Source organism: Mesoplodon densirostris, chromosome 10 (assembly GCF_025265405.1).
Source record: "Mesoplodon densirostris isolate mMesDen1 chromosome 10, mMesDen1 primary haplotype, whole genome shotgun sequence".
Taxonomy (NCBI): domain Eukaryota; kingdom Metazoa; phylum Chordata; class Mammalia; order Artiodactyla; family Ziphiidae; genus Mesoplodon; species Mesoplodon densirostris.
Genome location: NC_082670.1, coordinates 75,905,633 through 75,923,869, shown reverse-complemented (window position 1 = coordinate 75,923,869; position 18,237 = coordinate 75,905,633). Strand labels below are relative to the sequence as shown.

The 18,237-nt window shown below is 42.7% G+C and overlaps 1 protein-coding gene across 1 annotated transcript in view; it reads right to left on the bottom strand.

The window, feature by feature from the left end:
- CACNA2D3 (calcium voltage-gated channel auxiliary subunit alpha2delta 3) overlaps positions 1-18,237 on the bottom strand; it is a 794,881-nt gene that overhangs the window by 81,099 nt on the left and 695,545 nt on the right. Inside the window, exons 28-29 of the mRNA XM_060109938.1 lie at positions 4,763-4,824; positions 3,392-3,436 (exon numbers count right to left, since the gene is read on the bottom strand). Coding sequence (XP_059965921.1) covers positions 3,392-3,436; positions 4,763-4,824 — 107 coding nt within the window. The remainder of the gene's footprint in view (positions 1-3,391; positions 3,437-4,762; positions 4,825-18,237) is intronic.

The window sequence follows — 18,237 nt, the reverse complement described above, 5'->3', positions numbered from 1 at the left end:
ATGACTCAATATTGCTCAGAGAAGTCCTATTCCAGGCCACAAAGGCAGGTCAGGTAGATACCTGAGGTTTAGAGCCCCAAACCAGCCCATGGGAATTGGGCAGTCACAGATAGTAAGGAAAGCTGGGGAGAAAGTGTACTTGGGGGTGAGAAACACAGCACCACGCCTGTGTTACCTGGAAGGTTACCTGTGTTACCTGAGGCTAAGATACTAGCTTGAGAATCGGAGACTTTGACACTTGCTATCAGTGTGACCTTGAGCAAAGCCTTTTAACACTTCCAGTCTCCGTTTCCTTACCTGAATGATGGAGACAGCAACAACTATTTCAGAGGAGTGGTGAGAAGATTAAGTAGGCCAGTGAGTACAAACTGCTGAGCACAGAGCAAGCTGCATACTGAGTACCTGAAGGACTTGTGCTTGTGTCTATTCAGCAAATGATGTTTATTGGTCACCTACTATGTGCCCTCTTTGTAAGTATCCTACTGCAAATTGAGTTTCTAAGAAAGGGAAGTTGTTACATAGTTTATAGCAAGAGGCTGGGGAGGCAAGTCAGCTGATAAGTCTGTGTGCTCATCTCCCCTGCTAACCAGTTAGCTCCTGGAGGACAGGGGCCATTTCTGACTCTGCTTCCCATTGACTCCCCGGGTGTTGGAGGTACCAGGCACGTAAGGAGGGCTCAGTAAACGTGTCTTGAAGGAATGAGTGAGTGTGTGAGAGGTTGCCTCTCAGGTTCTAAAGTTAACATTTGCCTTGGGTGGAATGGAGCTCCTTAAAGTCGTCAGTCAGGCCCATGGCCAGGCCCTCCATGAAGATGTATCTACAAGCCAGGAAGACATCTGGCCATACCGACTCCACCCACTGGCCCAGGGCACTCTAGCCAAGGCCCAGGGAGGCCATTGTTGGGAGAGACAGAGGGGCTGGAGTGGATCCAAGGCAAAGCATGTCTGATAAGTCTGTGGGAGTTGGGCCAGGTCTTCAGTACAGAGGAGAAGCCAGAAGCATGTGAACTTAATGAGCCCCCACAGCTGTTTTTAATGGGGACCTGATCACTCGAGGGCAGTTTGGGGAGTGGAGGGACATGGCCTCAAAGACTTAATTAAAAGCTATGAAAGGGGAATGACACGTGGAAAGAGTCTGCTGAAAGGATGGAAAGGGGCCTGGCTTTTCCATTTAAAACGATGTCAACTGCTTGCCTGAAGCCAAAATTTAGAGTCAAAATGGAAAATGGATGATAGTTTCAAAGTGCAAAATGAGCATCAGATCAAGTTCAGCAATCCAGCAAATTCCATGCTTAATTTTCAAAGTGTGTGAACTTTTAAAATGATATTTGAATGGGGGTCCATCCCAATGGCTGCTAAAGGAGATCACTAGTAGTGAGGAAAGCATGCCCAAGTTGAAACTGTCATTGCCTGAAGTGTATATGTGGTTGCCGTCTGAGGTTTTAGGTTCAGGTGAGCTACTACTCTAAGGGAAGAACATGTCTGCAGACGTTTTTGTTTGATAGCTAATGTTTATTGAGTGCTTACCATTCGCCAGGAGCTGTGCTATACAGTTTTCGTATATTATCTCATTCATCTTCATCATTACTCTGTGAGGTAGGTGTTTCTACCCCCATTGTATAGTTGAGGAAACAAAGGCAAGGTTTATTACTGTCAGAGTCACAGTTTGAAGCTATTCTAATTCCATAGCCTGTACTTTTAACCACTATGCTAGACCACCTGTGAAATCAGTTACTGAACAACTGATATATATTGTATGTTTCGAAGTCTAAGTGGGAATCCATTTCCACTTATTTTTATATATGAGAATGCACAGAGGCAGTGTGCATTGTAGGAACACTGCCTCTAACTTTATTCATCAAATTATTCAACCAACTATTCATCCATCCATCCAACCAATCAACTAGAAACCAATCAACCAACCAACCCAACTATCCAAAACACCATCAATCACACTAGCCAACCAACCATCCATCCAGTCACCCAACTAACCAACCAACTGTCCTCAGTTCTTTTACCACAAATAGGGATTAGTAATTGTGCAAGTAAAGGGCTTAACATAGGGCCTTGTGACACTGATTAATCAATATTATTGTTGAGCTGAGTTGTCTTGAGCTGAACACTCCAGTAAGACAATTAATGCCTCAAAGACAGAGGAGAGGTTTGAAGCCACTTGACTAACCTATGAATGACATCCCCAAACTTACTGAAAGGGTGTTGATCATAAAACATCATAGGGTACTCTTTCCTACAGGAAAATTATTTTTGATCTGATGGTCAGGAAAAGTTGGGGTTTTGCTGAAAAGCTGGTTGATTAGTTTTTACTCTTTGGATAGTAACTCATACAGCAATTATGTTTTTTTTTTTTTAAACTGGCAGCCAGATCTTCGGGGACTGAGCATTTTGTACTTTAGCTTCACCCTGGACTCCCTTTTATATTTCTCTGCTTGTCTTTGCTTCACCTACTTTTTGGAAATATACTTCTAATCTATGTTTTCTGAGTTAGAATTATGTTTGGTTAGGATTTCTTTAATTCCCTGTGGTAACCAGAAGGAATATGAATGTGTGATCATTTATTAGTTCCAGCTTATGTATTGACTAATGGTTTGGCTGACTCAGAGAGAGGAAGGCCGCCTAAGCCAAAGTGAAAGGCCACTTCACACCTGCTTGATCCAAAATGTGGGGCAGAAGATACATGGGATTGGATGCTGTAAAAACTTAAATCTGATGGACAGACTTAGGACAGTGGTACATCTTTTTTCTTCTATTGCTCATGTGTGGAATTCAAATTCCTCCTCCCAAGATTGACAGAGAGGGAGAGAGATAAAGAGAAAGAAAGAAGGGAGGGAAAGGGAGTTGTAGGAGGGAAGCATTATGCTAGAATGCAACATTCTGAGTTTTCAACTCTTAGATTTTTGGCTTATTACATGAAATTAAGCAAGTCATTTTATTTCTCTGATCCTCAGTTTCCCCCTCTGCAAAATGGGTCATATATTCCTATCCATTTCATTGGGTGGTTAAGAAGATGAATAGAGGTACCACATGGGGAGAAAACTTTGAGAGTTGTAATATGAGTTTCAAATGGCAGTAATTTGTATCATTTTTTATAAAATGCCGAAGTCCCAGTAGTGCTGTTCATGGGACATTTATATCACATTTCTCCAGCTCTCATAAACTATCTGATTGGGAGAAGAAAGAAAAAGAAAGAAACAAAGCAAATGTCCTTGGGTTTTTGGATATTGGTCCAGAGCAATCTGTTAGACCTGGCTCTGTGAGACATTCCCCCTGTGAGAAAACACCCTTAGTCATCCAGCCACTCCACCACCACCCACCTCCGCCCCTGCCACCCCTAACTTGATTAGGGCAGGCACAGGGCCAGGAGGCCATCATACCTCGTCATCACAGCTGATAGAGCATTTGCCATCCAGAGAGGCGCACTGTGGGGTGAGGGGGAAACAAAAGGAAACGTGTCATTTGGACACACCAGCGTCTGCTATGGCTGCCACTTAGTTACTCAAGGACAGCCTATCAAAGTCCTAGCCTGTTATGTAAATACCAAATTTCATCCAAAGGGAATGCTCCAGGATGAACTAGCCCATCCTCTCTAGGATGAGTACCAGCTCCAAACAGTAATATAAAAGACAATTTGGGGACTTCCTGGTGGCACAGTGGTTAAGAATCCGCCTGCCAATGCAGGGGACACGGGTTCAAGCCCTGGTCCAGGAAGATCCCACATGCCCCAGAGCAACTAAGCCTGTGCGCCACAACTACCAAGCCTGCATTCTAGAGCCCGTGAGCCACAACTGCTGAGCCCACAAGCCACAACTACTAAAGTCCATGTGCCTAGAGCCCGTGCTCCACAACAAGAGAAGCCACTGCAATGAGAAGCCAGCCCGCTCACTGCAATTAGAGAAAGCTTGCACAACAAAGACCCAACACAGCCAAAAATAAATAAATTTATTTTTTAAAAAAGACAATTTTGGGGTAACAGGACCCTTTTTCATTTTAACTTATGTTGTCCATTTTAATCTATGCTTCATTCAATATTGATGTCTTTTTAAGACCTCAAATCTTTGAGTAACAAGAAATATAATTATGTATTCATTTAATTTTAAATTAACCCCCAGTGACTTTTTTTTAAAACTGCTGTTTGTGTTCTTGGTACATAGTTTCCTAAAGTGTCTTCATTTAAGAAATGATATACCATTTCAACATTTAGAATTGGACAGATGCAGGCAACTTATGTGTTGCCATTTCTGCTGAATTACTGAACAAATACCACTGAGATTACTTAGTAAAGAATGTATAGTGCAAGTAAAGAATGTTCCCAGATTATCCAAGGCAGAGAAGCCCTTGGCCAAAGAAGGCATGCTTAGTCTAACCTAGTTATGCAAAAGCCTTCAAAAGATATTCACAAATAAGTAATTGGGCACCATAAGATTAAAAGAAAGTCACTATGAAAATCTGCAGAAGTCCCCAATACTTAGAAGAAACACTTCTCTTTTAGAAGGTCACTAGTTTGATCTCACAATTACAATTACAACTGTTTGCAGGAGCAAATTCCCTGCTTTCCCAGCATGTGGTGTCTAACATGCTGTCAGCCCTTTATTTTGCAGTGAAATGAAAGGTAATCTGAGCAGCCCAGCAGTTCATTTTACAAATATTCATCGGAAATCTGGCACTTTTAGGCTCCGGGTACTCAAATGTGAACACCTGTATAATAACAGTGTTGCTAATGCTTCAACATGCTGATTATAACTTACCTGTCTGCTGGCAGTCCAGAACTTCCTTTGGAAAAATTCAAGTTTCATCTGAATGCCTACAGCTTGGACAAATTATAAATAAAACATGGCATTAGAGATCTCTTTACACAATTATTTAAGATTATCATTGAAAATTAGCTGTCAAGGTAAGATGCTGATGTAAGCATATCAGATAAGAACACTTAAAAACCAAATTTACAGTGAAGCATACAACTAAAACATTTTATCTTTCAGGTAAGGAATTTTCAAGGTTACCTGTACTCATAGAACTCTTGACAGAACAAACTGAGCACAGTGCAGATGACTCTAAGGAGAGATGTTACTTGAGTGTTTCTAAAATTCATATACTCGTGGTCACCACCCTCCCCAGCACAGCTGAAAACAGGAATGGAAATAAGAAGGATATTCAGAAGATCACGGTTTCTTCAGCGTTCCCATTTCTGTTATTATTGCATGAACTTGCATGCCTAAAATGTGTACTCTGCATATATTTTTGAGATATGAAACTTGAAAAGTACTTGTCCTGAGGCTGGTGTTTGGAAGTGAGTCACCCGGCCATGATGTGACTTTGTTGAACTGTCCCCCAGCATCCACATCTCAGTGGTCTTCTCTCCCCAGGAACTCTAGTGGAATTATATAGTTCTTTGCTTGTCTGTGGAAAGTTCCCTAAGGCAACAGTGAATGCTACTTCTAGTAAGAGAAGTGTGCAGAAATGGAAGAGGTTAAGAAAGTGATTTGAAACTCTGGGAAGAAGAATTCAGTGGAAGCTCAGAACTAGGCAATGAACAAGCTCAGAATATTTCTCTCTATGAAGTCAAGACAAAGTAACTCTTGAAATCTTTTTCGAAAGTATTCAAGTCAGGGAAAAAAAGCTCATCAGATGGTGAGAAAACTTTAGAGGAGATGGAAAGAAAGAATGAGACTTTGTGCTGGAAACACTGCACTCCCCAAGGGACACCATTTAGCCTTGGGCAGTTTTGCAAACTTCAGTCCATTGCACACAACTTCCCCAATTTTTGCCATATCCTTATACCACCAGTATTGTTATTTATCTTTCCACATGTTTTTTCTTTTGCTGAAATACCTACAGTAACTTCAATCTACATAATAATACCTATCAAAATACACAATTACCAAAAATAAAAAAATAAAAATAAAAAAACCAAGTTCACTCATATACTTTTATGTGGCCACCATGTTAGATGCCCCCCACCAACTCCCACCTTGAGTAAACATTCTTCTACTGGCTTCAGGAACTTGAAGATTTATGAAGGTCTTGGGCTGTTACCCTTATAAGTACCAAGTGCATTTCTACTTCTTAAACAAATTGTTGGAGCAAGACCTGAGAGTCAAAGTTAACTGGGATATGTACACTTAGAGATACTCATCCTCTATCTTTGCACTTAGAATGTCAGACTCTAGGGTAAAACTAGAGCTAAGCATGGCTGTAACATGCAGAATGGAAGACTCTGAAATGCACCATTTCAGCACTCTGGGTTCATCCTGCTTTGCCCAAAGTGTCTTCCATCTTCTGGAGCGTAAGTTCCCCAGGGACAGGGACATGTTCTTGCTCCCCACTGGATCCCTGCCTCCAGCAAGGTGCCAAGCACTTAGATGACTCACTGGTAAATGACTGCTTTTTTAGAAAAACTGTTCAGGTGATAGTATAGTTAGTAGATGGATGGATGGATAGATAGATAGATAAACATCAGTGTGAATTATAATCATACCCGAATAAAGGTTTTTCAGTGGCGGTTCTCAACACATTAGAACCATCTGGGCGACTTCAAAAAAACATTCTGATGCCTGGTGCCTTCCCCCTCCACACTAAGACCATTTAAATCAGAATTTCTGGGAGTGGAGCCTAGGCATGCGTATGTTTAAAAAGCACCTCAGGTGATCTGAATGTGCAGCCGGGGTTGAGCTAGGCTACTCCACAGGCCTTACTGTAGATAGTAAGTTGGCTATGGAGGACCTACGATGATATGGACCATTTGGTCAGACTATAGAATAAACTGCTCTTCCTAGCCCTGGAGAAATTTTCAGAGAATACCTGAAGGAAGCTGATATTGAAGCCTGAAGGCTGTTCACTGCAGTTTCAAATGAATCTTGTCTTCCAAAATGCCTGACGAGCCCTATCCCTATTGGAGACGAACCAACTGAGGAAGCTGTAAACCGAAGTGCTGGCTGGGTTTTTAGTCAGATCCACCAGCAGGCAGAGGTAAGAGCCTGACCTGGACTTAAGAAGGGGCTTGAAGCAAGTATCTCTGGTTCTACCAAACACAGGGAGGGATGACAGAAAGCTGACCTCAGAGCAGAAGACCTTAAAATTATTGTGACATTCAATCACTGGTATCTAAGGGGAGGGAGGAAAATGAGTTTTCTCTCTTCCTCCGTGTGTATCTCTGCAGGCCAAGGTCAACAGCCACGGCAGTCTTCGAGACACAACAGGATAAAAGCAGAGGGTTCCTTGAGAGAGTCACCCCACGGTGACCTTTCTATGGTGTTTCTATTCCCAGCAACCCAGAGCTGCCCCTGGCCCACCCATCGTCTACTGAGTTCCCCCGTCAGTCACCCATGCCCTTTCTGAGCACCCTTCCCATTCTCTGATGGAGGCCGCGTTTTCACCTCTCTAATGAAGCTCGCTGCTCCCTCCTGGGTGTTTATCCATCTCACATACTTGCAGCCTGCTATCATCTGCCCCTTTCGGTCTGCATCCCAGCTCCTCAGAGTGCTTTAATCTTGCTTCATGAATCAGTCCCTCCATCCCATTAATCATGCAGGCTACTTCTCTCTGATCTCCCTCCAGCAGGCTGCATCCTCTCCCTGGTCCTGATGCCCTAAACTAGACACTACTTCCCTCACTCCTCACTCACTCCCTGTCTGGGCCATGAGGTCGATGCCAAAGGACTCCCAGACAGTCTTGATTATAATGGATCTGCTCCATTTTGCCCTGGCTGTGTTTTTTGTTGCCCACACCCCTTCCAGCAACTCTGGCCCATGGTTTCCCACTTCCGGGTTTGTAGTACGTTCACCTACAAGTTAATATACTTCTCTATGATTAAGAGATTCACAAGCCCATTGGTGGGTCAATTTCATGACCATTTGTTCAGTGGCACTTTCTATGCTGAGCTCTAAGCTGGGTGCTAAGGGGAATGAGACCACATGCTCCCTCAGAGTCTATGTGGGGAGTGGCCACGTGGTAAAAGCAACATCAGAGGCTTAAACAGAGAACTGTGGAGCACAGAGGATGGGGCAGACTTGGCCTGGGGGAATTGGTAAGAACTTTGTGTAAGATAAAGCATGGAGATCTGACTCATAGAAAAAGTAAGAACAGAGGAAAGATGAGAATCAAGTGCAGAAACAGCACAGGCAAAAGGATGGAGCCTTTTCAAAGACCATACTGTCTTCTGAGGCTTGAAAGAATGCAAGTGGGGGAGATGGTTGTGAGGGCTGAGGTCAAATGGCAAATGGTCTTAAATGTCAGGCCAACACACCTGAAGAGTACCCTATAGGCCAGGAGTTGGCCCAAGGGCCAAATTTAGCCTCTTTTTATCAATAAAGTTTTACTGGAACACAGACACCCTTATGTGTTTACGTACTGTCTGGTACAACAGCAGCACTGAGTAGTTGCAACAGAGGCTGAATGGTCTACATAGCCTAAAATACTTACTGTTTGGCCATTTACAGAAAAAGTTTGCTGACACCTGCTTTAGGGTCTGAGGAGCCATTTAAGATATTTAAGTAGAAAAGTCAAAGGACCTCAGATCTATATTTTAGAAAGTCCACAATGAAAGCCCTGAACAGGAAGGGCTAGGGAAATGGCCCGGACAGTGGGAGATAGGAGAGTGAGGTGAGTCAGGCAGCCACAGCCACTGGGAACATTTGGTTAATTATCTCTTAAGTACAAATTGATTTAAAGTAAAAAACAAACAAACAAGCAAACACCAAAAAACCAGAATAAAAAAATCCCCTCCACAAACAAACAAAAACGCTTAAGGGCATTCCTATGGCTAATTCTATTCAGAAAAACAAATACAAGCTTCCACAAACAGAAATTTAGCTTCCTCTTGCTATTTTCCTTTGTTTTGTTCCAGTTTTATTTTTCCTTTTTTCAACTTTTATCAGAAAAAAGATCATCATTACTTCAACAACTCCTCCTCTCTTCTCCCATCCCCCATGCATCCCAAATGGAACCTGAGATATTTGTCATACCCGTCTATTTTGTTCTTTCAACATTTCAAGCCATAACGGTATATACTGATTCAAGTCAATCCTGCTAATTTAATAAGAAAAACAAGGACTGAAAATGCTTTAGCGAAACCCAAGTCCCAAAGAGAATGCAGAAAATTAAAACACCATTCCTGGGGTTTGAAATTTTTTAGACAGTCCAGAAAATCATCAACATATTTCTCCTGGAGTTCACGGTGCTCCTCACTTCCATTTGATTATAGGCTCCCCGGCTCCCTGCTAGGAACTTTCAACACAAGGATGGAGACAGAGTCCCTTTTCCATGACTGCATCTGGTAGTTCCTTACTCACCTCCTAGGAGCAGAACTGACCCAGAAGAAAGTATCCCTGGGGACCCTTCCCAGCATGCCAATATCGTGTGAGCCTCCTAGGACAATGACCTTAAGATACTAGGATGGTCTTTGGAAACCAACAAAACAGCAAAATCATCGTTATGAGAACTGTCATCCCAAAGAGCCCCAGAGCCTTTCATATGAAATATCATGCATCTGGAGCACTGACACCTCATAATTTCCTTTGAATTACTCAGGTTACTGTTGCCGTAACATACCTCAATACTCTAAAGTATGCCTGAGTACAGATCTTCAGCTCAGCAATACAGACCACAGAGCTTCCATGAAATATCTTCCTTCCAGTCTTCCTCTTTCCCCAACTCTCTAACTTCCTTCCTACCTACTGTCCCCCTCCCTCTCTTCGTCCCATGTTTATCAGAAACCAGATACATGACAGGTGGTGAATGTATTGAAATGAAGACATAAGGGATGCAACAGCCATGGATGGAGGCCTGGGGAGGGCAGTCAAATCACTGAAGAGAGGATCATACTTCAGGATATTCAGAGCTGACGGAGCTGAGCACATCCAAGCACCAAAACATAATGTCACTTCACTTGCAGAATGTCAATGATTAGTGCACTGGAATTGGGACCAACAGCTGACCTCAAATGCTGCAGTCCTATGTTGTCCAAATTGGTGGCCACTAGCTACATGTAGTTATTTAAATCAAAATTAAATAAAATTAATAATTTAGTTCCTAAGTTGCACTAGCCACATTTTAACTGCTCAATAGCCACATGAGGCTAGTGGCTACTATTCTGGACCCAACAGATCCAGAACATTTTCATCATCGCAGAGAGTTTAATTGGACAGTCATCACTGATAACAGGAAGGAACAGAGAGAGGAACTGGAGACTGGTGTCCCTTGAGGATGAAAGTTAACTTTCCCCACAGACCCATCCATGCTACCCACTACCTGGAGGTGAAAGAAATGAGGATGACTTAGGTATGGAGGATCTAGAGCAGACAGACCTGCCCGTGTGAGAAGACCTCGATTTGCAAGGGGAAGATGGTAATTGGTTTGAGAGAAACCCAAAGAAAGCAATGCAATATGCTCAATGTGGCTACCACCCTCAAGATTTATTTATTTTGCTTTATAAAATTTGAAAATACAAATTACATTTCCAGTGCTATTATATTCAAATGCATTCAAGATGAAATCATGCATGCATCTCATATCAGGTTAATAGACATGCATTCAAGTGTAATCCGAGACTCACCAAAGAACAATGTTACATGTAAAATTAGAAATAAAATAACTTTTTCATATTGTATTCATTTAGAAATAATTTTCTGTGGGCTTGGCCTCAACTGGCAACTTACCCCTAGGAGCACAAATCCGGTTTGTAAAACAGTGCTCACCACGCCTGGCACGCAAGCTCACACAAAACACCCCTACCTCCATTTGCCCAGTTCTCCAGCCATGCGATATATTCACATACACATAGAGAGCTCATCCAGAAGACAGAAAAACAATCCTGCCGCCATCAACGAATTATAACCAGGAAAGTGTTTACCAAGAGCTCTGGTTGTGAACACTGTTTCTAAGACAGCTGAGTGCCCATGGGTACATCATTTCACTTCTCTGTCTTTACAAAGAGAGTCACACTGGCTCTAGCTTCTGAACAGGACTTTCGTGGGATGGGGATAAATGATACAAAATAAAAGGATGTGTATCAGAACACTCTAAAGGGTTGACAGTGTCGTCAACATTCATGTGATGATTTGTTCCTAGTTTTTAATCCTTTTTGCTTGTATTTCACCACCAAGTACATCTTTTGTGCCAATATACTGACACTGAACAGAAGATTCAGCCACAATAAATCCATATTGTCCACTGCTACCAAGGTCCCTTAGGATGTAATGTTGGTGGGTAAACACTCTACAAAATTATAATACCTTAGAAGGGGGGAAAGGCCATGTGAGCACTGGCAAAATGAAGCAGAAAACAGAAGGCAAAGATTCCTTTCCAGCTGAGCAAGCTTGAAATGGATTTTTTCCCCTTCAGGATTAATGAAAGGTGTGCTCCACTCCTCAAATCCCATCACTCACCCCTCTGGAATTGTGATTATCCATGCACACTCAGGACAGGGGTAGATAGGTCAGCATATAGAATCCAAGAGGGTTTTGTCCCTGATACTGTCACCATCAGCTCCATGTGCTCATCCGCCAGGCTACCTGGTCACAAAGCTTCTCAACTGACTGGCTACTGCTGGCAGCATGGGGATAATTATTTCATTCCAGTGCTCAGGCAGAAAATCAGATCCCAGAGCTCCCCTGGGCCAGCTTGGCCCACAAACAGGAGTGTTTTCTTCTAATAGATTCCAATTCATGGGTAGGAATATGGTAGAAAACCATATCCTTATTAGAGAAAATAAAACTCTAATAAGTTAATAAATAAAACACATGCTAAGGATTTCCTTTGTATTTCATCACTTAGGAGTGGAACAAGGTTTCTTAAAATCCAAATTTCTCCAAGTACATGCTGGCTATACATTCTCTCAACTAGAAAATGAGCTCCTTTCTGGTCATATTTCTCAAGCAGGGTAGTGGCTCTTTTTACACAGCTGGGTTAATATCACCCACCTTGTCCTCAGCCCCCCTCTGACAGAGTCCCTGAATTTTCATTCCTTTGTGCCCAACAGCAATGATGGCTTGCAGTGACAGTAACAAGGCATGGCACATTTGGATTACAACTTGCCTTAATTAACGGTCAACTGTAATAGCTGCTAGCCAAGCCACATTTGTTTAAATGTTTTCTTCTGTTTGTTTTCAAAATAGTTAATTGCAAGTAGAACTAACAATGAATCTGAATGTCACTTTTTTGGAATATTTCATGATTAACTGGGGGTTTGGGAAAAGGCCACTGTCCTGGAGTGCTGAGGAAAAGAACTCTAACCTTCCTTACATCAAATACAAGCCCATTCCAGGGGTCTGCTAATGTCCAGGATAAATGACTTACCACATGAATAACAGTTTAAAACTGTAATGTGAATTATGACATAACTCATCTGTTAAATATTTCATGTGAAGATTTTAATGATTTGCATGATGGAATGTTGGACAAAAAACACAACTGAAATCCTGGGACTAATTTGGGCGAAACTGAGAACAGAGTATCCTCATGGAGATGAGGGGGAAGAAAAGGCAGCTGCATTTATGCCCCCCCTGGGTGTCAGACTGGCAAGTCCAAAGGCTTTCTTAAAAGATTACAGGGACAGGAGAATGATCAGCAACAATCTTTTGAAAAATATTTAGATCAAAGCCGTATTTGTTTATTATAATCTTGGTAAAGCCTGAACGTTAATCTCCAAGGTATGGTATTATTTCGGAAATTAGGGGAAAAAAACACATTCTCACAGGAGCAGACACACCTCATATTTTAGCCTATGCCGAGTAAAGAAATACAATGATAAAAGGGGAGGAGGTATTTTAAATATAAAACCCTCACCAACTGCATATTTCACTTCTGAAGTATACCCTGTGGTATTGGGGTGGAGGGGGGGTAATCTTTCTTATACATGCTTTTAAGTAACAAAGAGCTACATGATATATGTCTGTGGTGAGAGAGAGGGAGGGAAACAGGACTCATTATCACTCGATTGACAACGCGATAGCAGAAGATTTTCTTTGAAGACTCATAGCTGCAGAGGTCTGTTTTAATCTGGAACCATCCCCACTCACTGCCTGTGACTGGCTTCCGGGAATGTGTGTGTAGGAAGGCCTGATCCCTTCGCCTACACATTTCTTTTGTAGTCACTTTGTTTTTGTCCTGTCAGAGCTTCTTGGGAGCAGTCACCTTTGGTAATGTATAATAAATGACAATTATGAATGTTTCCTCCATTTAGGTTCTAATTACTTGACAGAATCAATGTTGAAAGGAATTAGCAGGGCTGTGGAATGGAATAATAATTTTCTTTTCACCCCTGAGGTAATCTGGAAGCATTTTTCCAGACTTCATCTGAAGAAACCTATATTCCCTCAGCTTTCTGAGGCCACTGGAGCTGGCATCGAATAGTTTTTGTCAGATCATTTTATGCTCACAAAACTCTTCAAATAATATTATTTCAATAAGGTTTTCAAGCCAGTACATTTTTAGAGTCAATTCCCATCCTTTCAAACTTTCAGAATAAAACATTTAAGCCTCAGGCTTCATTGTATTTTAATCAGGGTTACGCAAATCAATGTCCATTAAGAAAATTATAAGTTTCCAAATTATAGCTCCCCAGTTAATTTCTTATTAGGTCACCACCTAATAACAGTTACCAAAGAGATTATAACAAAATCAGGGGTCACATTTCCAAACATTTCAAAACCCATAATAGAATGGTCACATATATTTGCCAAACACCTCTGAGCTGGATGTTGATGACTGTATTCAATGCAAAGCAGCACTAAAACATCCACATGAGAATGTAGCACCACTACGGAGAACAGTATGGAGGTTCTTTAAAAAACTAGCTACCATATGATCCAGCAATTCCACTCCTGGGTATATACTTAGAAAAAAAGAAAACACTAATACGAAAAGATACACACACCCCAATGTCCATAACTGCACTATTTAGAATAGTCAAGACATAGAAACAACCCAGTGTCCATCTACAGATGATTTGGTTTAAGAAGATGTGGCATACACACACACACACACACACACACACACAATGGACTATTACTCAGCCATAAAAGGAATGAAATATTGCCATCTGCAGCAACAGAGATGGACCTAGAGAATAGCATACTAAGTGAAGTAAGTCAACCAGTGAAAGACAAATATTATATGATATCACTTATATGTGGAATCTAAAAAATAATACAAATGAATCTATATACAAAACAGAAACAGACTCACAGACCTAGGAAATAAACTTATGGTTACCAAAGGGGAAAGGGAGGAAGGGAAGGGATAAAATAGGAGTATGGGATTAACAGATACAAACTACTATACATAAAATAGATAAGCAACAAGGATTTACTGTTTAGCACAGGGAAGTATATTCAATATCTTGTAATAACCTACAATGGAAAATAATCTGAAAATATATATATATATATAACTGAATCACTTTGCTATTCACCTGAAACTCACACAATATTGTAAATCAAATATATGTCAATAAAGAAAAATTCACATGGACAGTTCACGGAGCTGGAGGAGGGTGTCCAGTTACTCTGATTCTCCAGCTTATGTTCCAGGGCACAGAGAAGGAAAGGGACTTGTCCAAGCACACTCAGCTCATCCTAGGGATTCTGAGTCCATTCAAACCCCCCAAAACTCAGATCCCTCCAGGACTGGGTAGGAACTGTGGTGAATGAGAGACCACCCTGTGCTGGTGTCAAGGGAGCATCTCAGCTCAGCTGATGCCTTATGGGAATATCTTCTGGATCCTGCAAGTTATTCTGATGCTGCAGGAGAAGCTGAAAATCTAGAATTAATATACAGACAATTCATTGAAAAATTCACAGCACTCCGATAGGGTTGCCAGATAAAATATTTCTGATTTACTAAATCTGGCAATCCTACACTGAGGGTCACATGGCACATCTGAGGCAATAAGCTGGGGTGACCTCTGTTGCATGTTTAGCCCTGAGAGCACTGAGATAGCTTGTGTTCTGCAGTGAAATATCAGGACTGGAAACCAAGGTCACCTCCATCAGCATGACTTTCATGATTTTACTGTTTACTACAAAAAATTCTTGCCCAGAAAGATAAGGCTATAAACCAGTAAAAATACTTTATGATTTACTTGAGAAACTTCCCCTAAATCAACTTATCTGAACAACAGACTGATCAAGAACAAGAGAGGTCTCAACTAGAGAAACTGCTCACTTAAACAACTCTGGATTTATCAAGACTCAAGAGGTACACCATTCTTAAAGGAACCCAATCCCGATCAGATCCCCACACTGAGAGACCCACCCAGACCCCAGAACCCTATCAACACCTGCCCAACTACCCTTTCTTGGACACTCGTAAGACCCTGTCAGGGTGGTGTTCTCCCTCACTGAGATAGGGAATAAACCTGGTTTTGCTTGGTCTACGGACTCTTCTGATGGTCTTCGTGTCAATAGTCAAACCGGCTTTATTTTTATCAAAGCATTAATCTGTATTTGGCATTAAATTACATTACGTATTATTTATTGTGTTTTATTCCTACCTAGCTAGCATTAAGCTCCTGGAGGGCAGAGGCTGTTTGTTTACACCTATATTCTCTGTACCTAGAGAAGTGCCCAGCCCAGGTAGGTACTTATGATACAGGTCAAAGGAATGACCAGGTGGTTTGATGCTGTGCTGATGGCGATGTCAACTATTCTCAGACTGTTTTCTCTCTCAGGAGACCTACCTTTGCCATCCACGTATCTTGGGCTCTGTCCTGAGGGAAATGAAGAGCCATGAAAAGGTTCTCAGCAAGGGATGGATGTGAGAATGTGAACAGATCCATGCTTTGGAAATATCTGCAGGTGGAGGTAGTGGGCTGTATAGTTTGTGTGAGGGGCTGGTTAGGATTTGGTAGCATTCATCCAATCAGGTGAGAGATGATGGACTCCCACCCAGCAGAGGGCACTTGGGATTGGATGGTGAGGTGTAGTCTTGTTTCTAATCCCTCCTGGCTGAGTGAAGCCTGGAACCCTGAGTTTTTCCACTGGCACATCAAATCTCATCTGCGTCTTGCCAGACACTGTCCACCTCTTCCACCTCAAGGGCCCATCATTTTAGCTTGGTAAATTTCAGCATGTTTTGATTTTGCTTGTAAATGAATTATTTCATGAAACATGTTTGTCTGCTCACCAGGCATATCTTGGAATTACTGTTCTCTTAAGATAGTATTAGGGAAGTAGTCAATAAAGAGGGAGAACCTATAGGATGAATAGGAATTCATGAGGACCTAGTGACCTGGTGAAGAGGGATGGTGGAGACAGCATTTTAGGCCACATGCAAAACCCCAAGCTGAGAATAAGCTTGAAGTGTCTGAGAAAACTCCAAGACCATCTGCCCGGCCAGTGCAAGTGAAGAAGGTACACTTCCCTAGTCTCTATCAGACAACAAGCAGGGCCTAACAGCGAGGTTCAAACAAAATCTGGTGAGCATTCTGAGGATAGGTCCTCAGAAGCAGAATTGCCCTCTTGATGGTGGGTCAACAAGACCATTATCTCAGTCTCTATCCAGTGCCTCCATTTCATTTGACATGGAAAGGACAACAACAGAAACAGCCATGGGAAGACCATGTGCTTTTGAGTGTGCTCAGGCGGGAAGGCAGCCTGCAAAGACAAGACCAGCACACCATTGGGCCTGGTTCCCTCTCACCATCTAGACCCCCATTCTAAAGTCAAATACCTGGGTGTTCGGCTACGTTCGGCTATGGCAAACCTGGACTAGGTCCTCCCACAATAGCTGCACACAATGTGTTTTTGAGCAGGGAGGCAGAAGGGGATGGGAAGTACAAGAGGGGTGAACAGCATTTTGGAGTAATCAAGTCTTTTTTCCCCCTCCAACCCCTTGGAATCTCAAGAGCTTGGAATATTTGGGAATTAGCCATGGGGTGAAGGATGCCAGTTTTGTCCCATAATTTAACCAGGCAGATGTTGAGGATGGAAAAACCATTTTCTGTCATTAAACAATTGCTCCCAAACACATACTTGGCAATACTTGAGTCTCTCATTTGGGTTCCTGAACTGGCTTTCAGAACAGACCGCACTGGTCATGTTCCTGTGCGGGGCCAGGGTGGGCTGTGGAGACAGGGTGGGTGCTTCCTTCTCTGATTTCGCAGGAAGTCCAAATCCTTCTCAGCAGGGTAGAGACCACTGTAGGCAGGCCTCAGTGGTAAGTAAGGCTGCCTGACCTCAATGCCCCTCAACTCAGGCAATTATTCTTTCTCCAAAGGTTCCTTAGCGCCCAGTAGCCTTCAGTAAAGGCTGACTGACTGAATGAATGAATGAACAAGCAAATGCACTATATTCCGGGCACTAGGCAGTTAATCAGTTGCCTCTTGTGCTTTCTTTGAGGGATAACACTTTGAAAGACAGTTGTTACCAACGTTCTTCCCAGAGTTTCCTGGCACACCCTGGCTCTTCTCCATTCCCTCATCTAAAGCATTCCATGCTTAGGGCCTTGGGGAAGGGAGGCACAGAGGAACTCGAGTCTCCAAAGCTGAGGCCCAGAGGAATCTCAGGGCTGGAAGGACAATATGGCAACTGCCTGGGCCAGTTCCTCCCCTCTCCACCCTGCCTCCAGCCCCTAAACTGACTGCATGGGAAAGAAGATCTGACTGGAAAGGGAAGCCAGAGATGTGGCGGCCCAGAGGAAAGACCTGCAACAGGACGTTCTCGTAGGTGTCAGCCTTCCCTGCTCCTACCCTGGGACACTGGTACTTGGCTTCCGCTAGCCCTGCTACTGCTGCCAGAGGCTGCAGACAGACGGCGCAGCCCGAGGCTCCCTGCTGGCTTGTCCATAAGGCCCAGGGGGCTGCTGACTCTAGGGCCACCTTGGGCTGGAATGAGGACGCCGTGCATGGCACTGACCTGTAGCTGAGTCTCCACATAGTTTTTCCAAGACTGATATGTGCATCACTCACCAATCTAAGGTGCTGCCAACCCTCTATCACAGGCCCCAGATTCATTTCATTTCCTGGCCTGGACTCCTTGTAGATTCCATGTTACCTGCAAGGACCTTGGGTTTCAAACCACTGTGGAATATTTCATCTTTTTTGCTAAAAGTTAAACAAGGTGGACCTGGTGTAATCACAACTACCCAGAACATCTGCAGCTCTGCTGAGAGTTTGTAAAATCTGAAGATTCAATAAAATCCTCACAGGTAGATACTGTTACTGTCACCTCTGTTTTAATTCTGAGGATATGAAGGTTTCTGAGTGGTCAACCTAGAGGTCAACCAC